The 14,782-nt window shown below is 43.1% G+C and overlaps 2 protein-coding genes across 2 annotated transcripts in view; both read right to left on the bottom strand.

Moving 5' to 3' along the window:
• The window catches only part of LRRN4 (leucine rich repeat neuronal 4), a 64,430-nt gene that overhangs the window by 23,437 nt on the left and 26,211 nt on the right, over nt 1-14,782 (bottom strand). The gene's annotated exons all lie outside the window — the stretch shown is intronic.
• FERMT1 (FERM domain containing kindlin 1) overlaps nt 1-14,782 on the bottom strand; it is a 46,427-nt gene that overhangs the window by 7,479 nt on the left and 24,166 nt on the right. The window contains exons 10-12 of the mRNA XM_083730318.1: nt 11,943-12,067; nt 6,344-6,450; nt 3,401-3,622 (exon numbers count right to left, since the gene is read on the bottom strand). Coding sequence (XP_083586444.1) covers nt 3,401-3,622; nt 6,344-6,450; nt 11,943-12,067 — 454 coding nt within the window. The remainder of the gene's footprint in view (nt 1-3,400; nt 3,623-6,343; nt 6,451-11,942; nt 12,068-14,782) is intronic.

The following is a 14,782-nucleotide window of genomic DNA, read 5'->3' as shown; positions in this document are numbered from 1 at the left end:
GCGAAAACAAGGAGGGGAATAGAGGTTTCAATTGACAGTTACTGATCCCGATCCCCAGAAACGTTGCACACATGGGCAGAACTGGTATCCCCTAATCACATGGGCAAGAGGCCTTAAACGGCTACAGGTGGCTTTGATTTCCCGTAGCTTTTGTTTTCTTTATCACCCAGGGCGTGGATGGGGAACTATGAATGGTATTTGATGCCCAAGAGGACTTGGTGACTGTGGTTTACTACAGGGCTGCCTGGTGCAATACATAACAAGACAATCTTAATGGAATCCAATGCTGGAGGAGACTCTTGAGAGTCCCATGGACTGCAAGATGATCAAACTTATCCATTCTGAAGGAAATCAGCCCTGAGTGCTCACTGGAAGGACAGATCCTGAAGCTGAGGCTCCAATACTGTGGCCACCTCATGAGAAGAGAAGACTCCCTGGAAAACACCCTGATGTTGGGAAAGATGGAGGGCACAAGGAGAAGGGGACGACAGAGGACAAGATGATTGGACAGTGTTCTTGAAGCTACCAGCATGAGTTTGACCAAACTGTGGGAGGCAGTGGAAGACAGGAGTGCCTGGTGTGCTCTGGTCCATGGGGTCATGAAGAGTCGGACACGACTAAACAACAACAAATGGAATCCAAAGGTGAGGGAACTGACCATCTAGGGTTGTTAGAAGCGAAACCTTAACACACAATGCTGGGAATGTAAGAAAGTAAAAAACTTCTAGGAAATGATATATAATAAGATGAAAAAGATGTTGAAATATACATTTCTAAAAAAGTCAGAAGCATTTTTACTTGGTATTATAGGTGAGGATATTAATAGGCAGGATGTTAAATTGTTCCTATATGCAACAACAGCGACAATAATATTGTTGGCCCAGAAATGGAAGCAAGAAGAAATACTGACAAAAGAAGAATGGCAGACAAAATTAATGGACTACGCAGAACTGGATAAAATGACAGGAAGGATTCGAAACCTGCGGGACCAGAGATTTACAGAAGATTGGTAGAAATATACAAACAATTTGAAGAGGAACTGTAATCAACAAATTACACAAGTAGGACTACCAGAAGTTTTATAAGGAGAAATATATGGAATATTGCAAAAAAGAGGAAGAAGAGAGACATTAGTTATGAGATGTAAATGTAATAGTGAAACAAAGAAATGTATATTAAGTGAAAAGATTGGAAAATTTTCAGATGTGATTGGTGGAAGTAAAAAAAATTGTGTAAGATATAAAAGTATGTTTAATAATTGTTGAAAATGATATGTTAAAAAACTATTTTTTTTTAAAGAAACTTTAACACACAATGCAACAAGGAACCGAGCATATTTTTAAAAGCAATAAACGTTAGAGAGAAGGCAGGTTGGTTAGTTTTGAACTGACCCTGGCAATCTGCATTTTAATCTTCCTCTATTAGGAACAATGCAGCAATTAAGGACTGTTTCTCAAGTGTCCTTAATGATTCAAGGATCTTTCTGTCCGTAATATTTCTTGAGGCCAGTTAAGTACACAGGATTTGGGTAGCTGAGGCTGCCTTGTGCTGGATCAGGCCATCCTGGGCACAGGGAATGGAACCTGAGGCCTCACAGAAATGCTTGCAATTTTGCCCAGTCCTACTCTACTCTCTTATACCCATTCTGCAGAAGGAAAACTGATTTATACAGGGTCAATACAGTGAGGACATGAGAAACTCACACCTCTCAAATTCAAGTTCAATACTCTGTATCTGTTGTATAAAGCTGGCTCTTTGGTTATTACATGCAGATCTCATAGTTCAGGGAGGTGACCAACCTTTTTATTTTTAAGTATGATTTTTATAATTTTTTCTGTTTTACAATTTCAGATAAACCTTTTACATACTTAAGATATCAATGACTTCCCATCTCTTTCCATGGTTTATTTTACATATATTCCTGCATATTTGACATAAACTATACCAATCGGTTTTCCATTATTACATCCATCAAAACTTATTTACGCTGTTGAATTTATCTTAATGCTGCCAGAGTTTTCAGCTGAACACAATTATTTTCCATATATTCAATAAACGTTTCCCAATCTTCTTTAAACATATGTTATTCTTGTTCCCTTATTCTATATGTTAAGGCTGCAAGCTGTGCATATTCTGTCAGCCTAAGTTGTCAATCTTTTTCCATTTTCCATTTTTGGGCTAACAAAACATGGGCCGCAGTTGTTGCACACATACATAACGTTTTCCGACACCTGGGGAATTTCAGTCTGAATGATGCTCAACAGAAAGGACTCTGGTTTCGGGTAGATGGTAATTTTAAACATTGTGACCAACCTTTTAAAGTTTGTGGGCATGTTTGGATTTGGGAGTATGTGCCATGGACTCTGAATAAAGGTTAGATCCAGTACAATTAATCTGAGCCTGGCAAAGCATATAGAACTGGAAAGGGAAATGGGAAAGAGCGTTGCTTTTCCAACTTCATCTCGATGTGCTTTTCAAAGGAGAAAAGGGAAACTACCCTCACCACTTTATGACCAACAGGGAAGTGTGTGTGTGTGTGTGTATTTGTGATTGTGCTGGTCCCGAGGGTTAACTGTGCGGCAAGGTCCGAGTCCAGTCTGAGGTCGAGGGTGCGGTATGGAGGCTGTCCAGCAAGGCTGAAGCAGGATCCAAGGCAGGGAGTCGGGTGAGGTCAGGAACTCTGGCAGAAGAGCAGGACAGGGGGCAGGCAGGGACAGGCTACCAACAATGTTGCTCCCACAACCTGGGACTGGGGCTGGCTGGCTTTTATCTGCCCTGAGGCACAGGGCGGCCCTGATCCTCTGGTGATTAGCCTCTCCTCGCCTGGAGGTGAGCACTCCTTCCTCCTGCGGGAACTTAGTTCCCTCCTCCTCTCTGCTCTGAGCCTCTGCAGCTCAGGAGAGGCTGGAGGGTTACTGGACCCAGAGGCAACCTCAGCTTTCTCGGACGGGGCTGAGAGTGGAGCACCTGCAGACAATGGGTCCCCCATCACCTCAGGAGCCAGAGCAGACTCAGCTGACGCCTGCACCTGAGGACCCAGCCCAGGTGAGGACCCTTCATGCTCATGCCCCAGCCCCGGCTCAGCTGGTTCTGGAGGCGGGGACTCCTGTGCAGGCTGGGATTCTTCAGGTTCAGCCTCCGAGTCTAAATCCCAGGCTATCACAGTGATCTTCAAAAGCTTCATGGGTTCAGAGAAAGACCTCAAACGGTCATTGCACCCGTGAGTGTCATGCTTCTGACTCTCATCCCAGTCTAAGATCTTGCTGAAGAAAAATACATGCTTTTGGCTTTGTTAAGCAAGAACCATTTGAATCAGGCTTGAGTCAGCTTGACAAGGAAAATCTGCTCTAGATCCCGCTGTTATTTCCTTCTCCCAACCCCTCACCCCACCCCCGGTTACCTGCTTCGACTTGTATTTCTTTGCATATCGTGGCGAGATAAAGCATTCCGGCTTCATATCCATGCTTTCCACGTCAGAAACGTCCTGGGGAGCAGCAGTTCGGCTTTTCATTTTTAAGAAAGACAAGATGTTGTGGACCTCTGGGTGGTAGGAGCTGTCGGCCATCGTTTTCCCTTTGGAAGCCAAAACGCAAGCGGCCATCCACCTGGCATACTGGTTTTCCTGCAAAGAAGACAGTCAGCGAAGAAGAATAAACTTCTGCAAAGAACCCTTGCACCGCACCATCGTTTGCTTCCTTCTCCCCTACCTTGAACAGTTGCTCGAACCAAGGGCCGCCAAGTGGTACCCTCTCATGGTAAAGGATGGAGGAGGGCCCCACGTTACCTTCCCTTTCTTTGGTTAAGTTTAGACACAGCTCCTAATCTGAAAGCAAGAGGATAGAGCCTAGACTTCACTTGCATGAGTTCTGGGTGGTTTTGCAAGGTAAAAGGTAAAGGTAAAGGTACCCCTGCCCATACGGGCCAGTCTTGACAGACTCTGGGGTTGTGCGCCCATCTCACTCAAGAGGCCAGGGGCCAGCGCTGTCCGGAGACACTTCCGGGTCACGTGGCCAGCGTGACATCGCTGCTCTGGCGAGCCAGAGCCGCACACGGAAACGCCATTTACCTTCCCGCTGGTAAGCGGTCCCTATTTATCTACTTGCACTTTGGCGTGCTTTCGAACTGCTAGGTTGGCAGGCGCTGGGACCGAGCAGCGGGAGCGCACCCCGCTGCAGGGATTTGAACCGCCGACCTTTCGATCGGCAAGTCCTAGGCGCTGAGGCTTTAACCCACAGCGCCACCTGCGTCCCGGTTTTGCAAGGAGACTGGACTAATTCAAGGAGGATCAGTAAACAATGGCTACCAGTCATGATGGCGGTACTCAGGTTCAGAGGCTTTCTGTCTCCAAACAACAGCTGCTACCTTTGCCCCTTGTAATAATAATAATAATAATAATAATAATAATAATAATAATAATAATTTATTTATACTCCACCCATCTGGCTGAGTTTCCCCAGCCACTCTGGGCGGCTCCCAATCAAGTGTTAAAAACAATACAGCACTAAATATTAAAAACTTCCCTAAACAGGGCTGTCTTCAGATGTCTTTTCAAGATCGGATAGCTGCTTATTTCCTTCACATCAATGTAAACTTCCAAAAGATACTTGGCATCGCTGATGTAGCCATTGGCCTGATCCAATGAGGAATTACTGATTACCTATCCAGCAATGCAACATATGGGGTTCAGAGTGGTGGTGGTGGTGACGTTAGGGCAAGAGGCTGGGTGCAGACCTTCCAGGTGTCCCTATTTTCCAAGGACGGTTCTGGATTTACAGGGGAGATTAAACCTGAGACTTCTTCCTTGCCTGGTGCTATAGCTCCTTTGCTCCAGAGGGGCAAACCGAGTGCCTTGCTTTCAGCTTTTGTGAAGCTCAAACAGTTTTCTTCTTAAGAGGTGCTTAGAGGACAAAGTTTGAACAACACTGCCAGGTCTGGAGAATTCAGGGTATTTTGAACAGACAAGGTTGAGGTTATTGCTGAGAGGTTTGTGAACTCCAGATCTTATCTGAAAGACAGATTTCACCCAGACACTGTGCTAACTCCCTTGTTTACACTGGCCTCCCCATAAATCTCCCAGCTCACAGGCTGGTCTGCACTGTAAAGGGAAAGGGACCCCTGACCATTAGGTCCAGTCACGGACGACTCTAGAGTTGCGGCGCTCATCTCGCTTTATTGGCCGAGGGAGCCGGCGTACAGCTTCCGGGTCATGTGGCCACCATGACTAAGCTGCTTCTGGCGGACCAGAGCGGCGCATGGAAACGCCGTTTACCTTCCTGCCGGAGCGGTGCCTGTTTATCTACTTGACGTGCTTTCAAACTGCTAGGTTGGCAGGAGCAGGGACCGAGCAACGGGAGTTCACCCCGTTGCGGGGATTTGAACAGCCAACCTTCTGATCAGCAAGTCCTAGGCTCTGTGGTTTAACCCACAGCGCCACCCATGTCCCTAGGAGGCTCTTATAGGACAATGGTTGAACAACACTCCCAAGTCTGGAGAATTCAGGGTATTTTGAACGGACAAGGTTGAGGTTATTGCTGAGAGGTTTGTGAACTCCAGATCTTATCTGAAAGACAGATTTCACCCAGACACTGTGCTAACTCCCTTGTTTACACTGGCCTCCCCATAAATCTCCCAGCTCACAGGCTGGCCTGCATTGTAAAGGAACATAAATCCAAGGCTATAAGTGGGGAAAGGAGTTCGCCCAGGGGGGCAACAGCCTCCCAGCAACAGCTAGAGCCTTTCCAGCAAGCTGTTGCTTAACGGAGAAGTTCGACGTGAGGACAGGGCTGTGTATACCCTTTTGGGAAGCTATTGCTTGAGCTCTGCCTCCCCACCAGGTGAACCACTCCTGATATGTGGAAGCCAACCTGCAGCCTGGTTCACTGTTGTTCCTTCTGTGTTGTTAACTTGTTCCCTGCACAAACCCCATTTCTGTGCATATGCCTCATGTTATGTACTGAAGTTCTCACCATGGGCCAGCAGGGGGATACTGTAGATAGTTATGCAAATGAAGGATCGAAAGTGACGTTCAGTGATTGGATAGTTTTAGAAAGTTGTTACAGTAACGTTGTACTGGAGCTCTATATAAGCAGGCAGACTGAACCCTTCAGTTCAGTTCTGTTCTGGCCTCTGAATAAACAAGAACTGTTTGAAGAATCGCTGTGTCGTCTGATATGTTCACCCACAACTTAACACCTCACTTCACTGGCAATATTTAGGCCCTGCAGTTGTTCCCCGTGCTTTGCAATGCCAGCCTCTAAAGAGTATTCCTAAACTTCGCTGCAATGCACGCAATGGACCTTAAACCCTCCTATAGAATTTGGGTTAACCCTTTTCTGCTACTCACGTTATCACATCTCAGGTGCACTTCATTCATTCCGTCGGCTACAGGGATGAGTAACTTAATCCCGTATTTTCTGCCCGACACACTCACGTCCGGAACAATCTCACATCCTGATTGACAGAAGGCACAAAAAGTCAGAAGCGAAGTTATGCTTTGCCTACTTTTAAGGGTGAATTACGGTAGGAGAACTTGAAAGGAAACCGGAAGAGGATAAGAATAAAAAGGCATATATAAAAAAGAAGGTAACATGATTTCAAGTTGTGCAGGTGATTGAATATTGTATTACTATAATGGTCTCCCTATGCCCATGCAATGACTATTACCAAATAGCTGGTTTAGGAAATACTGAAATTAATTTCCTTAACTCCTTCCATGTGTTAGGTGTGAGAAGACATGTTATTAATATTACAGCATAGAACAGGCATCCTCATCCTGTGGCCCTCCAGATGTTTGGGCCTTCAACTCCCATGATCCCTAGATAACAGGACCAGTGGTCAGGGATGATGGGAATTGTAGTCCAAAACATCTGGAGGGCCGAAGGTTGGGGATGCGTGCCATAGAGGTTAGTTAAATTTAAGGCCAAAAGTAACGCTCTAAATCAGTGTCTCCCCAAATCGCATCTCCATCTGCTGTTGGACTACAACTCCCATCATCCCTAGCTAGCAGGACCAGTCGTCAGGGATGATGGGAATTGTAGTCCAAAACATCTGGAGGGCCGAAGGTTGGGGATGCGTGCCATAGAGGTTAGTTAAATTTAAGGCCAAAAGTAACGCTCTAAATCAGTGTCTCCCCAAATTGCATCTCCATCTGCTGTTGGACTACAACTCCCATGATCCCTAGCTAACAGGACCAGTGGTCAGGGATGATGGGAATTGTAGTCCAAAACATCTGGAGGGCCGAAGGTTGGGGATGCGTGCCATAGAGGTTAGTTAAATTTAAGGCCAAAAGTAACGCTCTAAATCAGTGTCTCCCCAAATCGCATCTCCACCTGCTGTTGGACTACAACTCCCATCATCCCTAGCTAGCAGGACCAGTCGTCAGGGATGATGGGAACTGTAGTCCAAAAACAGTTGGAGATCCAATTTGAGAAACCCCGCTTTAGAGTCACAGTGCTGACAGGCAATGTAGTCATCGTAAACATCAAAACCCTACATTTGGCAAGAGCCCATGCTCTAAAGCAGAAGCAGTGATTCAGAAAACAGCAAATTCAATCAAAACATTGGGCTTTGTTTGCACACAATAGACCACAGTCAGGTAATTAAGTCTGTGCATGAGATGCATGATAGTACAGAGTTTGGGACCCTCCTTGCTTTCTCCTCCCTTCCTAGAGTGAAAAAACACAGTACGGAGCAGCTGTCTTAGCATTAAATGTGGAAGCCAAAGTTTGCTCTTGGCTTCCTGCTTGCGGGTTGCTTGGGGGAAAGTAAGTCACAAGAGTTTCATTTCACATAACACCAAGCCAGCCGCTCCGCCGTGTGTCAACCTGGTTTAGGAAGGGAGGACCTGAATGCAGCAGCACATAGTTCCTGCACAGGCTAATTTCCCTAACCCTGGTTTATGGCCAGTGTCATGTCTGAATGGGCGACTCCACAAATTCTTCTTGGAAATGTAAAGAAAAAGAAGGTACCTTTTATCATATGTGGTGGGCTTGTAAGGTAATAAAAGCTTTCTGGGAGATGATATACAGTGAAATGAAGAAAATGTTTAAAATAACTTTTGTTAAGAAACGTTTTATCCTTTTACTGTAGCTCTGAGCCCCGCTTTGGCTGGGGAGGGAGGGATATAAATAAAATTTATTATTATTATTATTAATAATAAACCAGAAGCTTTTCTATTAGGAATTACAGGTACTGATATTCGAAAGGAACAGAAGAGACTTTTTATGTATGGAATAACAGCTGCCCGGATGTTACTGGCCCAGAGATGGAAAGAAGACAAAGTCCCTACCAGAGAGGAGTGGAAAACCAAACTGATGGACTATGCCGAGAAGGCAAAACTGACTGGAAAGCTCAGAAACCAAGAGGACAAAAACTTTATAAAAGAATGAAAAAATGTATACCGTATTTTTTGCTCTATAAGACTCACTTTTTCCCTCCTAAAAAGTAAGAGGAAATATGTGAGCGTCTTATGGAGCAAATGCAGGCTGTGCAGCTATCATAGAAGGCAGAGCAGCAAGAGGGATTGCTGCTTTCACTGCGCAGCGATCCCTCTTGCTGTTCTGGCTTCTGAGATTCAGAATATTTTTTTTCTTGTTTTCCTCCTCCAAAAACTAGGTGCGTCTTGTGGTCTGGTGCATCTTATAGAGCGAAAAATACAGTAAGTTGTTTAGGAGACCATTGCAAGCAGATGGAAATATTAGCAGGGTTTGATCTCACTTGTAGTTTAACAATTACCATGGATAATACGCTTTGATATAAAAATCGAAGTATGAAAGAATATACAATGGTACCTTGGGTTACAAACACTTTGGGTTACAGACTCCGCTAACCTGGAAGTAGTACCTTGGGTTAAGAACTTTACCTCAGGATGAGAACAGAAATCATGTGCTGGTGGCGCGGTGGCAGCAGGAGGCCCCATTAGCTAAAGTCATGGGTAGGCAAATTAAGGCCCGGGGGCCGGATCTGGCCCAATCGCCTTCTAAATCCGGCCTGCAGACAGTCCAGGAATCAACATGTTTTTACATGAGTAGAATGTGTGCTTTTATTTAAAATGCATCTCTGGGTTATTTGTGGGGCATAGGAAAATTTGTTCATTATTTTTTCAAAATATAGTCCAGCCCCCCACAAGGACTGAGGGACAGTGGACCGGCCCCCTGCTGAAAAAGTTTGCTGACCCCTGGCTAAAGTGGTACCTCAGGTTAAGAATGGTTTCAGGTTAAGAACGGACCTCTGGAATGAATTAAGTTCATAACCAGAGGTACCACTGTACAGTATTAAATGTTCAAAACGGGACCCCATAGAGGGGATGGGGGGAAGCCCTGAGATTTGGAGGAATCTGTTTACATTGAGATCCAGCACCGCGGGCCTTCTGGCGGTTCCCTCATTGCGAGAAGCGAGGTTACAGGGAACCAGACAGAGGGCCTTCTTGGTAGTGGCGCCTGCCCTGTGGAATGCCCTCCCGTCAGATGTGAAGGAAATAAGCAGCTATCTTATCTTTAAAAGAGATCTGAAAGCAGCCCTGTTTAGGGAAGTTTTTAATATTTAATGCTGTACAGTGGTGCCTCGCAAGACGAAATTAATTCGTTCCGCGAGTTGTTTCGTATTGCGATTCTTTCGTCTTGCGGAGCGCGGATTCCCTGGGTATTAACAGCTTTAAGAAAAAGGAAGCAAACTCGCAAGACGTTTTTGTCTTGCGAAGCAAGCCCGTAGGGAAAATCGTCTTGCGAAGCAACTCAAAAAACGAAAAACCCTTTCGTCTTGCGTGTTTTTCGTCTTGCGAGGCATTCGTCTTGCGAGGTACCACTGTATTGTTTTTAACACTTGATTGGAAGCTGCCCAGAGTGGCTGGAGAAACTTAGCCAGATGGGTGTGGTATAAATATATTATTATTATTATTATTATTATTATTATTATTATTATTATTATTAGAATATACTTTTTGATTCTTTGTTTATAACTTTGTATTTGAAAAACCAATAAAAATGATTTCCAATAAAAGAAAAGAAAGCAGATTACACAGTGCTTGTGCACACATGCACCAAAAGTGAAGAGCAAAGGGGAGCGCTGCATTGGGCTAGAAATTCCTCAGTAGGCAGTCAGTAGGGGGACTTCCGGGTTGGCGCCATCGCCGAATGGCGGACTCCCTCCAAGCTCCGGAGGGAGCCTGCTCGGCAGGGACTGGGTCCCGCCGCGCCGGCGACGCAGGGACCCTCAAAAACCATGGGCGCAGATGCCCATGGACCTGGTGACTCGGCGGGCACTGTTTGCGCCCCCGACCCGTGAAGGAGCCTTTTTAAAGGCTACGGAGCGGGGGATGGGGGGTGGTGTGGTGCTATGAGTCCTCCGCTTCCCCTGCCGAGCGAAGCCGCATGCCATTTGGCGGAGAGCGCTGACTTCTTCCATTGAAATTTGGACTAAAAACAACAACCCGTGAGTAATTGGGAATCCGGACTTAAAAGGAATTTTTTTTTAAAAAATTGGAACGAGCGGGGGAGGTGCAAAAAGGAAGTCCGTCTCCCCCCTGTTGTAGAGGATTTAAAGCAAGGATCTGACAATTAAGATCGAGAGAAGGGTCTGTTTTTTATTGATAAAAGTGATTAATTTCACGGTGAAAAATTACAAGATAGTGCTGGAGGAGAAAAGTGGATTGTGTGAGCTAAAGTGCAACCCCCCCGGGAACCGGGAGTGATCCGTGAGAGAGCCTGGTGAGGAGATATAAAGATTTTGACAGCTGTCAAAGTAGCTGTCAAAGTTGGAGAATAAAAAGGGAACTTTGTTACGATGACTTTGCCGCTTAGATTCGTTACAATTTGGATACAAATTGTTGAAAACAAGGGATAACAACTTAGTTTGACTTTTGGGTGTGATCTGGAAGGAAACAAAGTTACCATAATCCCTCTAGATGGGGCTTTGGGACACTACAAGAATCGCTGCAAGTGGAAAAATACTCATGGATTTGATCAGGACTTTTTATCTCCTGGGAAAGCTGCAGAAATGAAACACTATTTTGTCTACAGAGGTCTCTACACTAAAGGAGACAATAGATATATCTATTGAAGAACGGAAGGGACTTGACGCAAGTTTTTGTTCCTGAACAAATAAAGTCTCTGTAGTGGAACTAGAAGTTTTTGAAATTAGAATGTTTTCGCAGCGGAACAGGAAAGGAAACCTGAGGAAAGTGAGGAAAGAGAACAACAAGAATTGGATAAAGCTGGAAGTGGGAGCATTTGGGACATTCAGATTTAAAAAGGATAGAGATCTGGATGAAAGAAAAAATGGACCTTCTTGAGATAGAGCTTTTCCAAGACTGGGTGTTCGAAACTAAAGACTATTAAAAAGACGGCAAAGTGAAGCTGAGCGAGATTCGGACATGGAAGTGGGGTTTCCAGGCTGACAACAGATAGATTGATGGACATTGGGGATCGAAACCGGGAAAGGGGGGAGGAGGGAAATTCGGAATCCAAAGGGTGTAAAATTATATTTTGTTCTTTATTTTGTTATTTCATTCTGTTTTGTGTATTAAAGAGGGGAATTCGTGGAAGGGAACAGGGGTCGATCTTAGGGGGGAAAATATTTTTAAGTGAAAGGACAGTGGAATACAAAGGGAAAGTGGTCATATAAGATGAATTAAATTGAACATTGGATCAATGGTAATAATGATAATAATGATAATAAGCTTAAAATTTGGGGCAAGAACTTGTGGAACTAAGTTAATGGAAATGGAATACAAAAGGGGGTGGGGTGGGGAAGTCCTGGAAAGATGTTAATGAAAGTAAGGCCTAAATGTAAATGTTCTTTTTTTCTTTTTCTTCTTTTTTCTTTTATATTTTGGATTCTTCTGGAAATTTCAATAAATATTATTTAAAAAAAATAGAAATTCCTCAGTAGGCAGTCAGCCAAGAGCTGCATTTAATGAAGGCAGTCTGAAAAACAGCACTGCATACCTCTTAGGTTGAGCTTCTCAATGGGTTCTCCATGTTCAGCCTCCTTATTTTTAAAGTAAGAGACGGATGTGTCCTTGAAGACAAACCAATATTGCTTGAAGGCTTTCAGCGCCAGCTTTTTGGACCTGCAAATTGACAAACCAATTAACAAACCTGCCAATTAACAAACTATCTGTGTGGGGGTGGGGAGCAAGCTTGTTATCCCCTGCTCCAGAGGTTAGGACCTAAACCGACGGCTTCAAGTTGTAAGAAAGGAGATTCCAATTGAACATCAGGATGAATTTTCTGACAGTAGGAGCTGCTTGAGGGTGGAACAGACTCCCATGAGGGGCAGTGCACTCTCTTGCATTTGAGGTTTTTAAAGCAGAGTTTGGAGGGCCATGGGTGCTTTAGCTGAGATTCTTGCATAGTAGGGGATTGGACTACATTGGACTAGTACCTTCCAACACTACAGTTCTGTGTATAGTATGAGCAGGGTGGATAAAAACCAATGATTTTAAAAAATAAAATAAATCAAATTTTTTTATTTAAATCAGATTTTTTAAAGATTTAAATTGGATTTTTAAAATAAAATGCTTTTGGAGGAAAAATCTTTCTAGTTTTCTATTTAAGTTACATTATAGTGCAAAGGCTATTCATCAGGAAATAAGGATTTGTTTTAAGTTTTCCACGTGTGCTAAAACTCAGTCTAAGTTTTTCTTTTTTAAAAATGCAACCACATCAGTTAACAAACATGGATACATGTGCGATGTTATTGTTTTAGTTAAATAAATTGTTTAAATTGTTATTAAAGAAATGATTATTTTTCTCATTCCAAAAGTTGTCCAAATAAAAATACCATATTTTTTGCTCTATAAGACTCACCTTTTCCCTCCTAAAAAGTAAGGGGAAATGTGTGTGCGTCTTATGGAGCGAATGCAGGCTGCGCAGCTATCCCAGAAGCCAGAACAGCAAGAGGGATTGTTGCTTTCACTGCATAGCGATCCCTCTTGCTGTTCTGGCTTTTGAGATTCAGAATATTTTTTTTCGCCAAAAACTAGGTGCGTCTTGTGGTCTGGTGCATCTTATAGAGCGAAAAATACAGTAGTTAACTTATTAAACCTCACAAAAATTTCATAATTATATGTCTATGTATTTCAAACAGTATAACAGATCAGTAGTTTTTGATATAACTGTAAAAACTACTCTGAAAATTTATTATTCCAGAAATGAAACCGTCATTTGGTTGTAAATATTAAGATTATACCAGCAAGAATGAGTCTTTCTGTAAAAAAAAAAATGATTTAAATCAAGTCTTACTGACTAGTGATTTAAATCAATAAGATTCAAATGAAATCCATCCTGACTGTGTGCACATTAATTTGGCTGCTTTTTTCCCTCGCTCTAGTTTCTTGCATTTCAAAGGTCACTTCCGAGGTTCCGCGGTTCTTATTAAGAATGTCTTAATAAGAATAGACAGACAATATGGACTGGATTGATATATGGAGGACAAAGAACCCCTTGGGGAAAGAAGGAACATTTTTCTCTGAAGCCCAACTGACTTGGACAAGAATTGACCAAATATGGATTTCTAGAGGTCTGGCTCCTAAGGTGAAGAAAGTGGAAATCTGCCCAAAGACCTGCTCCGATCATAACGCGTTGAAAATGGACATGACATTATTACCAACCGGCTCCTTTAGATGGAAGATGAATGACAACTTGTTTAGAGATCAGGAGATTATCAAGAAGGCCAAAAAAACAATAAAGGACTATTTTGAGATAAATTTGAACACTGCTGTGGAAAAAAGAACAATCTGGGACGCAAGCAAAGCTGTGATGAGAGGGTTCTTGATACAACAGAACGCCATAAAGAAAAGACTACAAAATGAGAAAAAGGATAAGATTTTGGGGAAAATTAAAGAATTAGAGAAGAAACTAAGAGTAAACCCGAAGTCACAGCCGATCTTGAGAGAAATTAAACTTCATCAGGCACAATATTCCAAACTGATAAATCAGGAAATAGAATGGAAGATTAAATCAATGAAACAAAAAACATTTGAATCGGCTAATAAATGTGGGAAACTGCTGGCTTGGCAGTTGAAGAAGAGACAAAAGCTGAACATAGTAACAAATTTGGAAATAGAAGGAAGGAATATTCAGAACCCGGTGGAAATTAGAAAATGTTTCCAGAAATATTTTAAGAAATTATACACTCAAGGGCCACAAAAGGAGGAAGAGATTGCAAAATTTTTGGAGAAAAATGGACTTAAAAAACTATCACAAGAAAATAGATCACTCCTGAATAGTAAAATAACACGATTAGAGATAGAACAGGCCATTCAGAATATGAAGTTGGGCAAGTCTCCAGGGCCAGATGGCTTGACCTCCAAGTACTATAAGATATTAAGTGACTATTTGATTCAACCACTGATGGAGGTCAGCAATGAAATTATGGAGGGAAAGAAGGCGCCTGAATCGTGGAAGGAAGCTTTCATCACATTGATACCAAAATCAGAAACTGAAAAGACACAACTTAAGAACTACCGTCCCATCTCCCTTTTAAATGTGGATTACAAAATATTTGCTGACGTTTTGGCAGGAAGACTCAAAAGAGTTTTAAATGAGACAATTCATAAAGACCAGGCAGGCTTTCTCCCAGGAAGACATTTGTTTGCTAATACAAGGAATATTATTGACATTTTGGAACTTTTGCAAACAAATATTAACACTAAAGCAGTTCTAATTTTTATAGACGCGGAGAAGGCCTTCGATAACATTTCTTGGAAATTTATGAAAGGGAATTTAAAAGAAATGGGAGTGGGGCGGGGTTTTGAAAATGGGATTGACGCGATTTACTCAGA

This window comes from Podarcis gaigeae (genome assembly GCF_964106915.1).
Source record: "Podarcis gaigeae genome assembly, chromosome: 3".
In the NCBI taxonomy this organism is placed as follows: Eukaryota; Metazoa; Chordata; class Lepidosauria; order Squamata; family Lacertidae; genus Podarcis; species Podarcis gaigeae.
Note: the sequence above shows the minus strand (reverse complement) of the source record. Positions and strands in the feature narration are given on the sequence as shown.